Genomic DNA, 19,736 nt, shown 5'->3' with positions numbered 1-19,736 from the left:
CATAAGGGAATTTAAGGTAGAAAGCAGCTACTGGTCAAACCCAAAGTTCGTTTAGCAAGCAGGTCTACCTATGCTTCTCACCCCTTGTTAAAGGGGAGACACATCTTTGGCATTGCACTAAGACTGAATGCTTGAAGAGTAAGCACTTCTATCTAGCCCAACCCAGCTTATACTTTAGTCTAGATGCTCATCCGGAATGGATATAGGGAAGAGTAAGTTCAGTCACTCTGTATTCATCCCCTTGACTTACACTAAATTAAACTACTCAGGAGAGGTACTAGTTTGTCCAGGCAGAGCTGGATGTCTACACCACCTGTAGAGCAACCATTGTAGCGCACAAGAAAAAATCTTTGGGCCTATGGGCAACGTCCCTCTCATAAAATGAAGGAAGGAATGCCTAAAACCCAAACACCTGCCCTCATTGCCCAGAAACACTGCAAAAATCATCTGAAAGGGCTAAGGTTGGTCTCACAGCCTGACTTTTTGTATCTTTGAATGAGTACAGGGGGTGTAGTCCTCCCAAGAAAAGTCATACACTCTTTGGGTACTTCACAAAGCCAGGGATGGAAGGATGTTCCTTGGCCCCTCCTGCTATGTAGCCAAGACAAAGAAAAAGGATGCAGAACTCCATCCTAAGTGTGTGGGTCCTTCATGAAGTATCTTGCAGTTCTTAATGGGTGCCAAAAGCATCTTGCCCAGAATCACCAATCGAAGTCTCAGTGAAAGCAGTCATACAAAAAACTCTTGAATCTCCCATCAGGAGTTGACTAGTACTAAGACTCTGCTCCACCAGAGAGAGAGAGAGAGAGAGAGAGAGAGAGAGAGAGAGAGAGAGAGAGAGAGAGAGAGAGAGAGAGAGAGAGAGAGAGAGAGAGAGAGAGAGAGAGAGAGAGAGAGATATCCCATCAGAACAGACAGGACGTCAGAAAAAACTCCCTACTACTCTAAGCAGAGATTCATCAAATGGACTGTCTTGAGAGAGTTTATGAACAAGGTTTTGTCTATCTCCAAGATGACAAAAATAACGAGAAAGAAGGTGAAGAGAAAGAAAATGTCTTTCTTTTTCTCGAGATTGGATTGTTCACCTTCCACATCCAAGGGGGTCTGGAACAGGGGTCATTGCAACATCTGCCACAGATTCAGCTACTGGAAGAGCTACTGCAACTGGAGAATTCCCCTCCTTGCAGGAGACAGAGAAACTATGTTTTGTAAGATAAAAACAGCAGAGTATCATATAATTCATCATTTACTGATGAAATGAAATGAAAACCCTCTAACCCAAATTTCCAAACTTCTCACTGGGAAGAGGACAATGCCCACAGGTAAGTGGACAAAGATCATACAATCTTTACCCTATCAAAGGAGCAATACTTATGTGGGTCTACCAATAAAAGGGACATGAAGTGACAACCTGGACACCCAAGTCCCCAACACTGTCCTTGGTCATGTTTCTTCTCCATGAAGAAAGAAAACACACCAAGTGGAGAAATGAAAAACAAGTATATAGTAAAAAAAAAAAAAAAAAGGTCCAATGCAAATGCACAAGTGGCAAACTACCAATCCAGTCCAGTGATGACATAGGGAGAGACATGGCAGCATGTCTGCACCGTATGATGGCCAGAGAAAAAGTGGCTTCAGCCAGTAGATGAGTGAGGGGTATTCCCCCATTTATTCTCCTTTACCAACAGTTAACTACTTTGTTACCAAGTTCAACAACTATCCCAGCTCATGTTGAAGGATATCTCCTGTTATAAAAAGCAATGGTTTTTGTATTTCCATATTTCTATAGGAACAAACTGTGTGATGCAATGCTAAATTCTTCTCATACAAAAGATAAGACCATACAAAAAAAATTTGGTTATTTAGAAACAGTTAAAACAAAATGTACTGTTGAACTGCAATTCTTTAAAAAAAAACATTAACACAAGTGAAGCACTTATCAGTTTGTCCTAACTTGTGGAAGGAAATGTATCATCTTTATAATATACAAAGAAAAATAAAATCAATCCTTTATAGGCTTCCATACCACTGTGCTAGCCGGTTGTCAAGTTCTTTCAGAAGCTGTGAATGAAACTCATAGATTGGTTCTATCAGCATGAAGAGTCGACTCAAGACCTCACTTGGCATTCCTTCCTCTTTACTGACTTCTTCTCTCAACCACTGTGAAAAAAGGATATCAACATTATTCTTCTTTTTATTATCAGAATAAAAAATTATATTAGGTAATGGAAAACTCTTACACTGAAATGATTTCAAGTTAATTATATACACAACTTCATGACTTAACAGAAACTGAGTAAAAACAGGTATCATAACTGCCAGGGTCATCAGTTCCAAATATTTCTTCTACTATAATAACATGACCATAAAAACAATCATATTTACTGTATAACATTTTCATTAAAATGCTGATGTAACAAAACTTTGAAAGGAAAATTTAAGGATAAAATATTCCAAAGAATGCCAGATTTCAACAAATCTAAACATGCCGTTTGACATACATAAAGATTTTCTTCATGTACTCTAAAGAGATTGTATTTGATCTCATCACAGTAATGAGAAGGAAATCAATATTCCCCAAGGTTGGAATATTTGGTAAGCAAGTGCTGTATGGTCAAGGGAACCAAACAATCATTAAAAACTGGATGGGGAGGGGCAGCCCTAAACAACCATACAGCTTATGCAAATACCCAGCTTTTCGAAAAACATAGGGCAGTCTCCCATTCTCTTGACCTCTACTATGCCTCCACAGCTTACCTAGTAATATCCAGTACATCAGGTTACTACCAATAGGGCTTTCTCGTGAAAGCTGCCAGGCAATGTTTTTGTTCTAAAGGTTAACAGCTCCTTACATACCATTCAAAATGGCACTTCATATTTACCAACATTTTCATTCCAAGCCAACCCTAAATGTGATGAAACTAATCAGAAGTTAATTAATTGTACTTTACATATTTCAGTAATTAAACACTGAAAGCTTTTTAAATTAATAAGTATTACCATCAAAATTCACAGTCTAGAGTGCATGAAAAACATTACTGTTCATGTATAAAATTTGTATGGTAACTATTAAAACAGCATACAGTCTACAATAAAAATTAAAAGACAACCATCTAGAAAAACTATCCATATCCAACATCAGCACCAGGTTACAAGATAGCATTCTTTTAGGATGCACGTACTTTTGGAAGTAAGGTATTATCAATGTTAAGTGCAAGTCATTAGGATGCACCTACTTTTGGAAATAAGGTATTATCAATGTTAAGTGCAAGTCATTACTGTTATATCATGAGTGATTTTAACTATTTGAAATGGACAAATACTTGGTGACTGCTTAAACTGATGATTCATTTAATTCGTAAAGTCTGAAGCACATTTCTCACATTGGTCATAAATTCATTAACCCTTAAACGCCGAGCCTTTATTTACAAAAACGTCTCCCGTATGCCGGCGGCGTTCGGGAGTTAGTGCCGAAGCGGAAAAAAGTTTTTCAAAAATCACAGCACGCTTAGTTTTTAAGATTAAGAGTTCATTTTGGCTCCTTTTTCTGTCATTGCCTGAAGTTTAGTATGCAAGCATCAGAAATGAAAAAAATATCATTATCATATATAAATATTGAAATATATGACAGCGCAAAAAAATTTTCATATATAATTTTATACAAATCGCGCTGTGAGCAAAACGGTTAAAGCTAACGGGTTATTTTTTTTCTTTGTATTGTACACTAAATTGTGATGATTTTGGTATATAACAAATTGTAAAATGATCAAAGCAACACAGAGAAAATATTATCACAAAATGATGCATGAATTAAGTAATGCGCAGACGTAAAAAAATTTTTTTTAAATTCACGAATCGAAATATTGTGCTAGAGACTTCCCGTTTGTTGAAAAATGAAGCTAATTGATTGAATATTACTAGACTGTAAGTGTTTTAGCTTACAATTGCAGTTTTCTACAATTTCGGTCGAGTTAAAGTTGACCGAAGTCGAATTTTTCTATTTATCGTAATTTATATGAAAATATTTCAAAACTGATAAAAGCTACAACCATGAGTTATTTTCTGTTGTATTGTACATGAAATTGCCCACATTTTCATATATAAAAGTTTATTTAACGACTAATATAAAACGGTGCAAACATTACAACAACGTGACGAAAGAATTTCTGAGATGTTCGGCCGAGTTACCGCACAGACGTAAGGAAAATGTTTTTTTAAAAAATTCACCATAAATCGAAATATTGTGCTAGAGACTTCCAATTTATTGCAAAATGAAGGTAAATGATTGAATATTACTAGAATGTAAGAGTTTTAGCTTACAATTGCGTTTTTCGACCATTTCGGTCGAGTTAAAGTTGACCGAAGGTTGAAATTTGGGCAGTTATCGTGATTTATGTGAAAATATTTCAAAACTGATAAAAGCTACAACCATGAGCTATTTTCTGTTGTATTCTACATGAAGTTGCACACATTTTCATATATAAAAGTTTATGTAACGACTAATGTAAAACGATGCAAACATTATGACAACGTGACGAAAGAATTTCCGAGATGTTTGGCCGAGTTACCGCACGCAGACGTAAGGAAAAAGTTTTTTTTTTTTTCAGAAATTCACCATAAATCAAAATATTGTGCTAGAGACTTCAAGTTTGTTGCAAAATGAAGGTACATGATTGAATATTACTAGAATGTAAGAGTTTTAGCTTATAATTGCGTTTTTTACCATTTCGGTCGAGTTAAAGTTGACCGAAGGTTGAAATTTTGGCAGTTATCTAGATTTATATGAAAATATTTCAAAACTGATAATATCTACAACCATGAGTTATTTTCTGTTGTATTCTACATGAAATTGCGCACATTTCCATATATAAAACTTCATGTAACGACTAATATAAAATGGTGCAAACATTACGACAACGTGATGAAAAGAATTTCTGGCGCGGACGTAAGGAAAAAAGTTTTTTTAAATTCACCATAAATCGAAATATTGTGTTAGAGACTTCCAATTTGTTGCAAAATGAAGGTAAATGATTGAATATTACTAGAATGTAAGAGTTTTAGTTTACAATTACGTTTTTTTACCATTTCGGTCAAGTCAAAGTTGACCGAAGGTTGAAATTTTGGCAGTTATCGTGGTTTATATGAAAATATTTCCAAACTGATAAAACCTACAACCATGGGTTGTATTTTGCTGTATTTTACATGAAATTGCGCACATTTTCATATATAAAACTTTATGTAACGGCTAATATAAAACAGTGCAAAACTTACGACAAAATGACGAAAGAATTTCTGAAATTTTCGGCAGAGTTACGTGTGGGCGTAAGGAAAAAGTTTTTCAAAATTCACCATAAATCGAAATATTGTGTTAGAGACTTCCAATTTGTTGCAAAATGAAGGTAAATGATTGAATATTACTAGAATGTAAGAGTTTTAGCTTACAATTGCGTTTTTCGACCATTTTGGTCGAAGTCAAAGTTGACCGAAGGTTGAAATTTTTTGTAGTCGACGTACGGTACATCCACTCGGCACCCAACAGACAATTTTAGTCGACATATGATACGTCCAGTCGGCGTTTAAGGGTTAACAGCCTATAGCTAGCACCCTACAGCCAAAGACATAATTCTCATCTCAGTGTGATGAACCTGGAATCTTGATTGGCTGTCTATTCCATACATGTTTTGAAATCTGATGCCTAAAATACCTCCTTCTATAATTGTCATTCATATTACCATGTACTGTTTGGGGAGGGGGGGGGGGACATCCTTATATGTAGCCCCTGCTTGTTCATAATTTTTATGAACATTTTACTTCACAGAGCAATGACTTCAAAATTTTTCAAGAATGGACTTCCACCCTCACAAGGGACTCCACCACGGGAAGAACAACACTACTATAATTTCAAAAATAGTTGCCATAGGAGAGTCATCTGGATATGCATTCAGTAATTTTTCTAGAACATCCCACCTTAGTTAATCATACCTAATTTCTTATTTTGGTACCTGACTTCTAAATATCTATAACAAATGATAACAATTTTTTTTTATCATCAACATCACCTCCTGTGCTGCGTGGCACAAAGGGACTTTGAAATTCTTCCACTCAAGTCATTCTTATACTTCATCTTCCAAAGATCTCCTTTATCTCCAGACTCCCTTCTCATAGTTCTCATCCAAGTAGGTCTAGGTCTTTCAACTCTTCTGGTGCCTATAGGAGACCAGCTAACACTAGTACATACTATTCTCCCAAGTTTGCAATGGACATGTCCAAGTCACCTCCATCTCCCTTTGATCATAATCTCACCTACATATAGAAGAACTATATGATTCCTCTTATGGTATCATTTCTAATTCTGTCCTGCTACAGTATCTGACTCCTAATAGTCTTAAAGATTTATTATTAAACTGACAAATCTTTTTATATTCTTAAAGATTTATAATTGAACTGGCAAATCCTTTTAGATATAATTTTATTTCCATACCATGGTTCATGTGTGTATAGAAATACAGATGGTAATGTATATAATCTTACTTTGATACAAGATTTCAGTCTATCTGATCTCCAAATTTTATTCAGCCTACTCGCTATCTAATTTGCCTATTTTAGTCTTTCACTAAATTCCAACCCCAAAGAACCTGTGATTTATATCTACTTCTAAATATTTGAAAAATTCAACCATATTAATTTTTTATCCATCTAATGTTAAGCAAAGTATGGAGAAAATGCATGGACATGGAGGTCACTTAAAGTGGAGAAGGGGTGAGAGTGCAGAACCCTATGGAACGCCACTTGAAATGGAGGAGGAGGCTTGCATTAAGGAAGAACATAAACTACAGGCAGGATTTTTGTTATCATAGAGGCTTCTGAAAGACTCAAGTACCTTGGAGATGTCATGAGCAACAATTAATGATTCTCCAAATTGCCACAGAGCTGACCAAATATCAATGGGATAGAAGAGTAGTGAGCAATCCTTTCCATATGGAAACTATACTGATTATCCAAAAGTTGAGAGCTATATTTGGTTTGTTCAAGAAAGTGAAAGTGGAGTAGAACTTCTTAAACCTCGTGAAGGCCATAGTAAAACATTTCAAAATAAAAGAGTAATGAACAGTTACTATGAGAAATCTGACAAACAATCAACAGGAGCATCACTGGACTGGTGGGCTGCAGATAAAAGACATTGTGAAATCGTTTGAAAGCAAAATAATGACTGAGAGAACCAGTTCATACTTCCAAGAGGAAGCTTACGTGCAGAATTTAATAACTGGCTCAAAACCACCACCTTTAATAAAAAAAAAAAAAGCACAGCAGTTAGTTTGCCTGAAAACTCAGAATTACAGGGATATGATCTGGACCAGATGCCTTGGTATGTATTTAAGTTTCTAGCATCCTATGGACCTTACACAAAACTGAACAAGTAGGACGATGAGGAGCATTGGAATTGCTGAGCACAAAAGTCATCATAACCAACAGCCCGAGTGCAACCTTTCTGCTAGGAAGGCATGCTACACATCTATCAGAAAATAGGGAGAGATCAGTATTGTCATATTTCCTTTGTACAACAGGACTTTTACTTTTCAAAGTACAGTACAGTACAGAGGTACTGTACAGCAATTAATAGCAGATATAAAAGATGCACTAGTAGCAGAGTGTATGAATGACTCATGCACCTGATCTCTTTAACAGAAGCTGGAAGAGGAGAGGTCAAACCAAATATTAGATGGGAGTGAGTTACAGCAGAAGACCCAGTGACCAAGACTAAAACTTCTCCAACTGTCAGTGCAAGTAATATGAAAAAAGGTTCATATGTTAACCTGCTGGAAATTCTCAAAATATCAAAGTTGGTTCTGGTTGGAGATAACCACTGGTCGGGAGTTGAGGTTGAAGCAACAAGAATAAGACAGTGATCTGAAGATCCAATATGGGAGGAATTTTTATAGAGGTTGGCTGTAAAGCCACAAAGATCAGGAATATGTAAAGGGTGCTGGAAAATTTGTTACACCTAATCAACAAGAGAAAAAGCTGGTGGCTCCTTCCACTTTACATCTGTGCAGGTGGATCTGATCCAATAATAGGGTGTACATATAGGCATCCTAGGTAGAGAATATAGAAAAGAATTGTGGTAAAAGCTACAATAATTAAAGAAGTAAGCAAAGCTGGTGGCACACGGTGAATAACAGACAAGTAGAGAATAATATAAGTAGGAAGAAGAGTTTCGACTTAAAGGGTATTATGGAGACAAGATTCAAAATAAAAATAGTGAGGAATAGTTACTGTGAGAAATTTGAAAAATACTCAAGGGGAAGCAGGTTCCAGACAAAAGACAAGACAGATGCTGACACCAAAACATGAAATATTTGGAGAGCAAAAAAGTAATAATTTTATGAAGTACAACCTACAAGAAGCCAAGAGGACATGGATGGACTCATTACGTTATTATACTATTCAATCTTTACCATATTATTCCTTATTGCCAGCATATTAGAAAAATTTAAATAATGAAAAACCGTACAAAGTTATTAATCTAAAATACTTATATATTTTCCTGACATAAAAAATGCATCCATACCGTGTGTATAACTTCTAAATCCTTTCTGTATGTTCTTTCAGTTGTTAAAATTTCCTTGGCAATAAAATATGCCTTATCGCTTGGGTACTTTCTTTTTCTAGATTCACCTTCCATTTCACCAACTCGACCAGGAGATACTGACTTGTCATGACCATTTGGCAAGGAGTCGACTCTGAAAAGGAGATAACAAAAATTTACCTTTAATCTTCAATTTCAAGGAATATTTAAGACTGATCTTTCCATCTAATATATATATATATATATATATATATATATATATATATATATATATATATATATATATATATATATATATATATATATATATATACTAACAGGACCTCATTCAAACTGGATGGTATCTTGGTATCTAATGGAGTATTTATTCAGAAAAAGTTACAAGCTTTCTTAGACAAACAGTCCCCATTACTGTATCAAGTCTCTGCACAATCAACTTTTTCTAAATAAATACTCCATTAGATACCATCCAGTTTGAATGAGGTTCTGTTAGTAATTCTACTAATGCACAGAACAATTGTGTATGTGATAGAAAATATATATATATATACACACACACACAGTCGACCCTCGTTAGGATGGACTAATAGGGGGACCAGGGTATCCGTCTTAGCCGATAGTCTGGTTTAACCAGCAATACCTATATATATATATATATATACCTATAAATATACTGTATTTCATTATTTTTATAAAGAATGTGAATAATAAACCAATGGAGAAACATTTGGATTGAGCCTCATAGTAAAAGATGAAAAATTAAGAAAACATGATAAAAATTATAAAATTCAGCCATATACAGTATGTAGATGCCTAGGCCAAGACATGAACACATAATTGTTAAGTAAAAACTTCAGTCTATAAGATGAAAAGTAAGATAATGAAATTTAGATTATAAAAAATAAAAACACTAGCAGACTACATGGTACTATATCTATAATGAAATATAAATGATAAAAATATTGAAAGAATTAAGCTGCATAGAGGGAACTGGCAATTTTCTCTCTCTCTCATGTCATTTGCCACGTAAACACAAGTACTGTTCAGTAACTCAGCTTTTGTCTTCGTAAAGTTTACCTTTGTCATGTCTTTCTTTCCTACAATCATACAAAGCATCATACTCTAGCTACCAGTCAGGCAGAAGATAGGTAAAACTGATAATGCTCAGTGATTGGCTAAGGTACTTCGGTACTTCCTACCCTTCCAGACAATAGCGTGTCATAATGACGGTATATTTTGCCACTAAACTATGCTCTACAGCAATATGATGGTGGCAGAATCTTTATCAACACAACATTTCTTGGTATCAGTAGAAAACATTTACTTTTGATGAAAATGCTTTTTAATCAAGTCTTAAAAAAGGCCACATCCCAGAATGATCATATACATATGATAGTTGGAGAAGGTATTGCACACCGTAGGCTACCAGAGGCAGTTTAAACGTACATGTATGATAAATATCACATGAATGGCAGCCCAGATTACACGTTAAAAGCATTTTAGTTCAGTACAATATAAATACTTTTGGTTTTGGTGGTAGCCAATGCATGCATCCTCTACTGTTTTCCTTCACTAACAGAAGAAGGAAAACGGTACATGACAAACGGAGGAACAGTAACTATCTTAAATCATGGATAAACATTTTGTATTTTAAATCAGCTGACCCTCTTCATGTCTTCTTATCTGATATCCGGTTAACGAGGGTCAACTGTATATATATATCAAATTCAGAAATATTCTGGAGTGCAACAAGTAGTGTTTGGGTGTTTTCAGAGACCAGAGAGTAATGGGGATAATGGCTATGAGAAGGGTGAATTGGGGAAACCATGGTAATTGCTGAAGGTGAGGGACAAAACTCGCCTGCCTTGAGTCCTTTTATACCTTATCACTTTGTCAGATCAAAGGCACTATTCTGGCAAAGACCAACTATGAGAGAGTTCTTTGACATTGGTTGGTCTTTCTTATGCACCCCTGTGGGGACCATACGAGTAGTTACTTTGAAGAAAGTGATATATATACTGTATACATACAGTTCTTCATTGGAGGGGTGGGTAGAACTCTCGGCTATTATGCTGTTGGCCCAGCGTTCGACTCTCCGACCGGCCAATGAGGAATTAGAGGAATTTATTTCTGGTAATAGAAATTCATTGCTCGTCATAATGTGGTTCGGATTCCACAATAAGCTGTAGGTCCCATTGCTAGGTAACCACTTGGTTCTTAGCCACGTAAAATAAATCTAATCCTTCGGGCCAGCCCTAGGAGAGCTGTTAATCAGCTCAGTGGTCTGGTTAAACTAAGATATACTTAACTGTATACATACAATATGTAATGTGTGCTTTCCAGCTTTACAGCTTGGCATACTGGTATCAGATTCTTTTTCCATCTTATATCTTTATACAACATGACTGCTTTATTTTTTTTTTTTTGCAAAGAACTGAAAACCTACTTATATAAGGGCCCAGATATCTGATTATGTGATAGTACTGTTAAAAATATAGTGGCATGTCACAGGTTTCAGGCAGTGTCTAATACGGTAAAGTCATCCAAATACATATTTCTAATTACACTTGGTAATTAATTTGTGATATTGTTCATTGGAAGTACAAATGTGCTAATCAAAATACTTCACTGTTTTGATAGCGATTGTTAAACTTATAATCTTTACAATTTTGTTATCTATGATAAGGCAAAATTTTAATAGCTTAATAAATATAATTTTCAAAATTATTCAATCATGGCCAATTCTAAGTTTTCTTTATCACTTAGTTCTAAAAATTCTTTAGATTACCATGGTGCTTTCTTTTTCACTGTTACAGGGCAGATTTTGGTGTCCACTCATCTCCAGCATCAGTATTGAAATCTGTGATATATTCAGTGGTTTAGTTGTGGTCTCATAAAAGATTAACGTGGAATTTGTCTAGTGGATAAAGTGGAATAAAATTACCTGACTGGGCTTGCAAACTAGTTATTATTACTGGATAATGATCAATAGAACATAAACCATCAGAGGTATGTCACTCAAATTTGTTTACTATAGGAATCAAGCATGAAGAGATGTCAGTTCATGTCATAACTGTGATTGTTAGTAAAATAAGTGTTTGTATATTCTCCATTTAAACAAATTAAGTTGTTATTATCAATTAAATGTCCTATTCTTCTGCCAAATCTCTCAGCAGTTTGACAATTTGAAATGTTGACGTAGTCTAGGTTACCTAGACTATGTCAATATTTCAAAATCATTTTGTTATTTGGAAAAATTTAGTCATAATTTATGTCCTGATGACATCAATATTTGTACAGGTATTGTGTATGGTGCTATGGCTAAGCCTTCTTCCCCAAATGTTCCCGCATTTATTTCTCCAGGCATACAAAAACCTTAAAAAGACGAAACATTTCAAGTAACAAAGGCAGATAAGTCTAACGCAGTGGTAATAATGAATAAAAGTGACTACGTAAATAAAATAATGGCATTACTGAATGACAGTGAAACTTATACGAAACTGAGGTCAGATCCCACACAGACAGTTAACTCTCAGTTTAGCAAACAATTTAAATCCATTTTTAAGGGCTCTGACCATTTAATTAAACAGTTTACCACTCAGTGCCCCTCCCTACCATATCTCTACAGTTTAGTCAAGACGCACAAAATCAATAACCCTATTAGACCAATCATTAGTTCAGCAGGCTCAGTTTCGTATAACTTATCTAAATGGCTTGTAAAAATTCTTACACCACTGGTAGGAAACATCTCTAATACGAATATAAAAATAATGTTGACTTTATAGACAAATTGAATACTGTAGTTTGAATTTGAAATTTGATTTTACTATGGTTAGTTTTGATGTTGTCTCTTTATTTACAAAAGTGCCTGTAGATGATTTACTGGAATTTTTAGAGGAAGAATTAGAAAGTTATGACATTCCCTTAACTGTAGCAAACCTCACAAATCTTATAAGGTTATATATCAAAGATAGTAAATTTTGTTTCAATGGGGAATTTTTTGTACAAAAGTTTGGTATGGCTATGGGTAATCCCTTATCTCCTGTCCTTAGCAATATTTACATGGAATTTTTTGAGACAAAATTCTTACCAAGAATTTTGCCCCAAAAAGTTATATGGTTTAGGTATATAGATGACATTTTTTGTATCTGGCCAGTTCACGAAAATCTCCAGGAATTTCTCGTTAAGCTAAATAATTTAGTCCCTTCTATAAAATTCACCATAGAGGAAGAAAGAAATTGTAATTTGAATTTTCTTGATATAACTGTCCATAGACATGATAGAAATTTCACCTTGTCAGTCTTTCGAAAATCAACTAACATTGTCTATTTTGTTAATTATTATTCCAATCACCATCAGAATGTTTAATTCTCTGTTTTTTCTGGAACTGTTCTTAAGGGCTTTATGTGTTTGTATCCCGCAGTTCACTGATGCTGAGATCAAAACTATTTATGATATTGCTTTGAAACTTAAATACCCAAGGACCTTTGTAGATGTAGCATGGAAAAGAGCCAGGAATACATTTTATTTAACTAATAACAAACTTGAATTCAGAAAGCATAATATTCTCAAATTACCCTATGATGAAAGGTTTTTATAAATTCCTAGAATTTCAGCAAGCATAATATTCTCAAATTACCCTATGATGAAAGGTTTTTACAAATTCCTAGAATTTTAAAGCTTTTCAACATAAATGTTGTTTTCAGTAATTTTAATGTTAAGAGTTTAGTGATAAAAAATTCTCCTAAAGATGTTTCTGGCTGCATCTATGAAATTCCTTGTAAAAAATGATAAAATATATTATGGACAAACTGGAAAACCACTTTCACAATGAATCAAACGGCACCAATATTCTGTGAGAACTGGCCAAATATCGAATGCATTATTCGTACATATGAGAGATTTAGATCATCTGATTAACCCTTAAACGCCGAGCCTCTATTTACAAAAACGTCTCCCGTATGCCGGCGGCGTTCGGGAGCTAGCGCCAAGCGGAAAAAAAGTTTTTTCAAAAATCACAGCACGCTTAGTTTTTAAGATTAAGAGTTAATTTTTGGCTCCTTTTTTCTCATTGCCTGAAGTTTAGTATGCAACCATCAGAAATGAAAAAAATCATTATCATATATAAATATTGGAATATATGACAGCGAAAAAAAAAACATATATAATTGTATACCAATCGCGCTCTAAGCAAAACGGTTAAAGCTAATGAGTTACTTTTTTAGTTGTATTGTACACTAAATTGCGATGATTTTGGTATATAACAGATTGTAAAACGATTAAAGCAACACAGAGAAAATATTATCACAAATGATGCATGAATTAAACTCGAGGACGTAAAAAAAAGTTTTTTTCAAAAATTCACCATAAATTAAAATACTGTGCTAGAGCCTTTCCAATTGCTTCAAAATGAAGGAAATTGATTGAATATTACTAGACTGTAAGTTTTTTTTAGCTTACAATTGCATTTTTTTACCATTTCGATCGAAAGTTAAAGTTGACCGGGTTGATTTTTTCTATTTATCGTTATTTATATGAAAATATTTCAAAAATGGTAAAAGCTAAAAGCATGATTTATTTTTTGTTGTATTCTACGTCCTGTTGCCTCACAAATACGCAAACACTCGCCAAAGTTCTGCAAAACACGGATGCATCAAGATATCGCTCTCCGACGATGCGCCGCTGATGCTTTATGGTGCCAGAAGGAAGAAATTCGCGCATGCGCATCTGGGTGACGCTTATAAACAAAACAACAGCGTGATCCCTGAACTCCGAGCATCCCTCAAGGCGCGTGATTTAAAACCTTTCGCAAACTAGGCCTATAATTATTTTTCCGCAAATATTTAAAAAAACCATTTTTAGTCGACGTACCATACGTCCACTTGGCACCCAACAGACAATTTTAGTCGACGTATGGTACGTCCAGTAGGCGTTTAAGGGTTAACTGGAGTAAAACAAGACCTTTGGTCCCGTGCAATGACACAGTTAAAAGGAATATCATCGAATCTTGTTTTATTAAGTCAAATAATGAGTGTTCTAAATTTAAGTCTTGGTTTATTTAAACTTGATGCTTTAATAATTAAAAAAAGTTGTTGATAAATATAAGCAAAATTAATATTAATTTTTATACATGTTTCTGCAATTTGAATGGGTAAGATTCCATTTGCCTTATGGTTAAGTATATATTTGGATTAGTTTGTGACCGCGTGATCCCAGATTTGCCTTGGATTAACCTTGTCTTTTTAACCCCTGGCAATTAACCATCTGGTATTCAAGGTTATACATGTTTTTGGATTTTGTAAGCCTAAACTTTAGTATTTCTTTTTGTTTGGTCATAGGTTCAGTTTGTGACAGCTCGATCCCGGATTATCCTAGATTAACTTTCTGTTTATTCCCCTTTGACAACTGACCATCTGGTATTCTTGTTCTTTTTGTTTACTTTGTAACCTTCTTTATATATGTGTCTCATTCGTGCCCCGACGATGCGTCAATAAATGTGAAAGCGCTTGGTACTGAACTTCTGCCTGTCTTTTTCCTGTTGGATTTGCTTATACACTGAAGTCATGTGCATCTACTGTGATTTTTTAAGCATATATATATATATATATATATATATATATATATATATAATTTTATATATATATATACAGTAGAACCTTGGTTCTCGACGCTAATTGTTCCAGAAGAAGTGTCGAGATTCGATTCTGTCAAATTCTGAGTTAATTTCTCCCATAAGAAATAACTGAAAATGGATTAATCCATTCCTGACCACCAGTCATTACCCCAACCTTGCCTTTTTATACAAAACTTTACACAAATTACAATTAAATAGGTTCAGAGTTGAATAACTTACTGTATCAGAAGCAATTTTTACATTTTTAAATGCATACTGTATCAAAAAAGTTGGCCTATGACCAATACGGCCGTATTACCGATGATATACTGAGAACCATAGGCTAGGCTAAGTAGCCTAATAGGCACTACCAGAATGTACTGTAACAGGTACACATGAAAACTGTTGTTAATAATGATAACATTGAAAAACAAGCCATATTATCACATGAAATTAATAATACAGTATTTATAAACCAAATTACTGTATATCTGTCATCATAAAATTAAGAAAAATTTCCGAAATTACGTCGGAACTCGGCAGCCTGTGGCAGATATAGTTCCAACGTAATTTCGGAAATTTTTCTTAATTTTATGATGACAGACATTTTGTAATTCAGTAGACTTTATAAATACTGTATTATTAATTTCATGTGATAATATGGCTTGTTTTTCAACAGCAGCAGCAGCAGCATGTGTGGGCTTTAAATGCTTTTAAATAAGGATGGGAAGAACGCCACCAACAACGCCAACTAGCGGCAGACGCCCAAACTCTTTTTTTCTACAAACTTCATATGATTCATCGGGTCGGATTCGGTTTGTTGTTTGAACTCCAGCAGCAAAAATTTACTCAACATTTCGTGTTGAAACCCGATTATTTACAAAGTCCTAGTACAGTCGAGGACCGGGTTCTACTGTATAATATATAATATATATATATATATATATATATATATATATATATATATATATATATATATATATATATATATATATATATATACATACATATATATTCCAACCTCTTAATTCAGGCATTCCATAGTCTGGGAGCTCCCATTAACCAAGACAATTTTGAATCAGAAGCCATTAGTTTCAGTGTGCCACACATTTAAGTTTTTGGATTTTTTTGGATTTCAGAACAGAAGCTTGCTCTGTAAATAAATAAATAAATATATATATATATATATATATATATATATATATATATATATATATATATATATATATATATATATATATATATATATATATATACATACTGTATAATATATATATATATATACATATATATATTTGTATATACCACTGATTTACGAAAGTTACGATGATTAAGTTTAGCTTATTAATTCAATTTTTTACCATGGGGTTAGCAATTAATATCGATACGACAATATTTTGAAAATACGTTATTTTTAAATTTTCAAAAATGGGCAACAGCATACAACCCCGGCAGCGCATGTTGTATTATACATCGTTGGCGAGAGGCTGGAATAGGTACATTAATTCAATGAGCCGACCTCACTTGCTCGTTATGTCGGAAGTCAAAATAGGTCAGTGTTCGCTTGCAATTTTTGTGCGTTTGTAAATGCTGGTAGTGCATGAATGACGATAATTTGTCTTACAATAATTCGGGTTTACGATGGAGTTAGCAATTAATACCGCATGAAGACAATATTTAGGAAATGTTTTTAAATTTCGAGCGGGCACAGGCAACAGCGTATCAGGCAGCAAAAGAGACCAACTTCTTTTTCTCCATCTCTTTATTCCATCTTCTAGTTAAAAAAGTAAGAGAATGATAAAAGTGTTGTTAGTAACCTTATACTCTTGCGAAAATGCATGCAGCCATAAACAACCGAATGAGAAACTGTTGTTTAACTTGTTTTGCTAATAACTGAATCGGATAACAACGTTTTGCTTGTATTTCAACCATCGAATGGTTAAACAATTACCGTAATGTTAAAAATGACGTTAACCACTGATATATTCTTACACTATACCCTTATCCGCTTTGGAGAAAAGATCGGCAAGGAATTATACTGCTACAGTAAATTTAAGCTGCAAGTTGTAGTTGAAGCTGAGAAAAGAATGTTCAAGCTGCTAATGACTATAAATTATCGTGCATTGGCAACATGGATGAAACTCGACCAAAATAAAATTAAAAAAAGTATTTTAATCAAAACTACTGTGCATGAAAGCACATATATTACTGCTGTTTTCACTTCCGATAAAAGATAAATACGAAAAGCTCATAGTATGATGATGAAATCAAGAGAAAATAGCGAATGGAATCTTGATTTTTTTTATACAAAACAAACAATCCCTCAAACGGCCAGCCGCCAACGTAATCTATTAACGAAAAAAATAGCTAAAATAATTTCACAACGAGACATATTTAAGTTATATTTCGACTTAAAAACACTTCCATAACCCAAAAATATATATGTCCCTTTAGAAATAAAGTATCTAGAGATTCGTTTACGCTAACTAACTAAAAGCAAGAAATGCCCTCTGTACTGAGTTAAATGCGTCCTGTTAAAGACTGCGTCATCGATTCCCAAACCAAAACATTTGATTGCTATGATCGGAATTTATAATGCGAAAGCAATATGAGAATATTTACAATTGGATACGGTGTAGTAAAGCATAACTTTTTAAAAGATCCATGGAAAAGATGCACATTCGGTATTTTGATGTTTGTATAATACGGTGTTCTGTGAAAATAGAATACAGTATAATGTAGGCTAGGCTACCGTATGTGATATACAAAAGTGCAGGCTAGGCCTTGTTTGTTATTCAGTTTCTCTTTATACTGACTTATCATGTCAATCTGCATTGAACCTGCAGAATTAGCTGACACTAATAATTACTACACCATATATGTATAAAATATACTGTGTAGTGTAGGCTAAACTACCATATATGTATAGATGGTACTGATTACCCTAGTGTAGGCTAGGCCATATTCGACGTATATACGATTTTTTCAACAAACGATGGGTTTTTGGAACCTAACCCCATTGTAAGTAGGGGAATACCTGTATATATAATATTATATATATATATATATATATATATATATATATATATATATATATATATATATATATATATATATATATATATATATTTTATAATATATATATTACAAATGTTGTGTGTTTACTGCCAGGAACATGTAACATTATAGTGGAACAGAAATTAATTCTATATTACAGCACTATTTTATCAAGTGTGGCTTTATAATGAACATAAATTGCAGGTCCAGCTGCATCACCGGTTTTCTTGTACTGATTGGCAGACTTGTAATTTTTTTTAATTTGCTTGTGTTAAATACATAAGCACACTGGACTATATTCAGATATACTGCTACCCTAATACAATTCAACTTTTATTTTAATACCTTACTTAAATTTTTATTTATTTGTTTCTTAATTTATGTTTTTCTAATACTTGATCTCTTTCTGTATTTCCAATTACCTTCTGTTGCTTCTTTTGAATGAACATCATATTCTTTGGAAGATTAAATTTCAATTCAGTGGCCCCTGTGGGCTTTTTCCATATGAATAGGTTCATCTTATAAATAATAATAATTACTCTTTACAGTTCACCTAAATGGATTATGGTATGAATTCCATTTATATTTCATTGCATAATATAAGGATTGAAAATTTAGTTAGGATTTGTTAGGTTATGGCAATTAAGTGCTTTGCTATTCTTTTTTGGATTTTTTAATAAATCTACCTTGATCTGCAAAATATTGGTATTTTCTATTGTAGCACTGAGTGCTTTACCTTTTGTTACTGAATATGAGTTCAAATATTTATTTATTATTTTTTAGATTTCAATTAAAGACTCTTCATATTTCTCTTATAAGTGTACTGAACGCAGGCAAATTGTTTCATTAGTTTCTACCTCATCTTTAATTTGTGTTGTTTTATTATAGTACTATGGAATTACATCATATGCTGTGTTCTCTGATAATGGGAAGTACATTTAATTCTTTTATGAAACATTTACGGCACCCACACTGATGACTCCAATATAGTTTAATAATCTCATCTCCAGTAATTTAATATTTTCATTAGCTATATGAATTGCGGAATTTACTCAAATTTCCATTTGCAATTATTTCTATCCTGTCTAGCTTATTTTCCTTAATGGATGATGCACTTGAATTTACAATAGCTTTACTCCTGTACTGAATTTAGAATTAAAATTATAATCACTTTTTATCTGAGATAGGAGTTTGATCTTATTCTGATCACTTCTTGATCTTTTGCATAGATTTTTCCCCTTATCTAAATGTTCAAATGACTGGGGATGAAGCACTTTCATCTGTATTTTTTGGTTTCAATATAATTTTGTTCTTACTAATACACTAGGATTTTTGGGTGTTTACTAGATATTTTATTAACATTTTCTTCCATGCCCATCTTTTCATGTGGACTTCGTGTATAACTTATTTTCATCTGTATTATCAGTTTGTGTATTATTTTCTTGGTAATTATTAGCTTTTTGTATAACTTCATTATTA

The 19,736-nt window shown here is 33.6% G+C and overlaps 1 protein-coding gene across 5 annotated transcripts in view; it reads right to left on the bottom strand.

Annotated features, from left to right (window-relative positions):
* Nucleotides 1-19,736, bottom strand: part of Cdep (Chondrocyte-derived ezrin-like domain containing protein) — an 804,710-nt gene that overhangs the window by 118,784 nt on the left and 666,190 nt on the right. For all 5 annotated transcript variants that reach the window (XM_067085457.1, XM_067085454.1, XM_067085456.1 and 2 more), the window contains 2 exons: nucleotides 8,570-8,741; nucleotides 2,027-2,160 (listed from right to left, as the gene is read on the bottom strand). In XM_067085457.1, coding sequence (XP_066941558.1) covers nucleotides 2,027-2,160; nucleotides 8,570-8,741 — 306 coding nt within the window. The remainder of the gene's footprint in view (nucleotides 1-2,026; nucleotides 2,161-8,569; nucleotides 8,742-19,736) is intronic.

Source organism: Macrobrachium rosenbergii, chromosome 42 (genome assembly GCF_040412425.1).
Source record: "Macrobrachium rosenbergii isolate ZJJX-2024 chromosome 42, ASM4041242v1, whole genome shotgun sequence".
NCBI classification, from domain to species: domain Eukaryota; kingdom Metazoa; phylum Arthropoda; class Malacostraca; order Decapoda; family Palaemonidae; genus Macrobrachium; species Macrobrachium rosenbergii.
The sequence above is the reverse complement of the archived record's forward strand: the minus strand, read 5'-3'. Positions and strand labels throughout refer to the sequence as shown.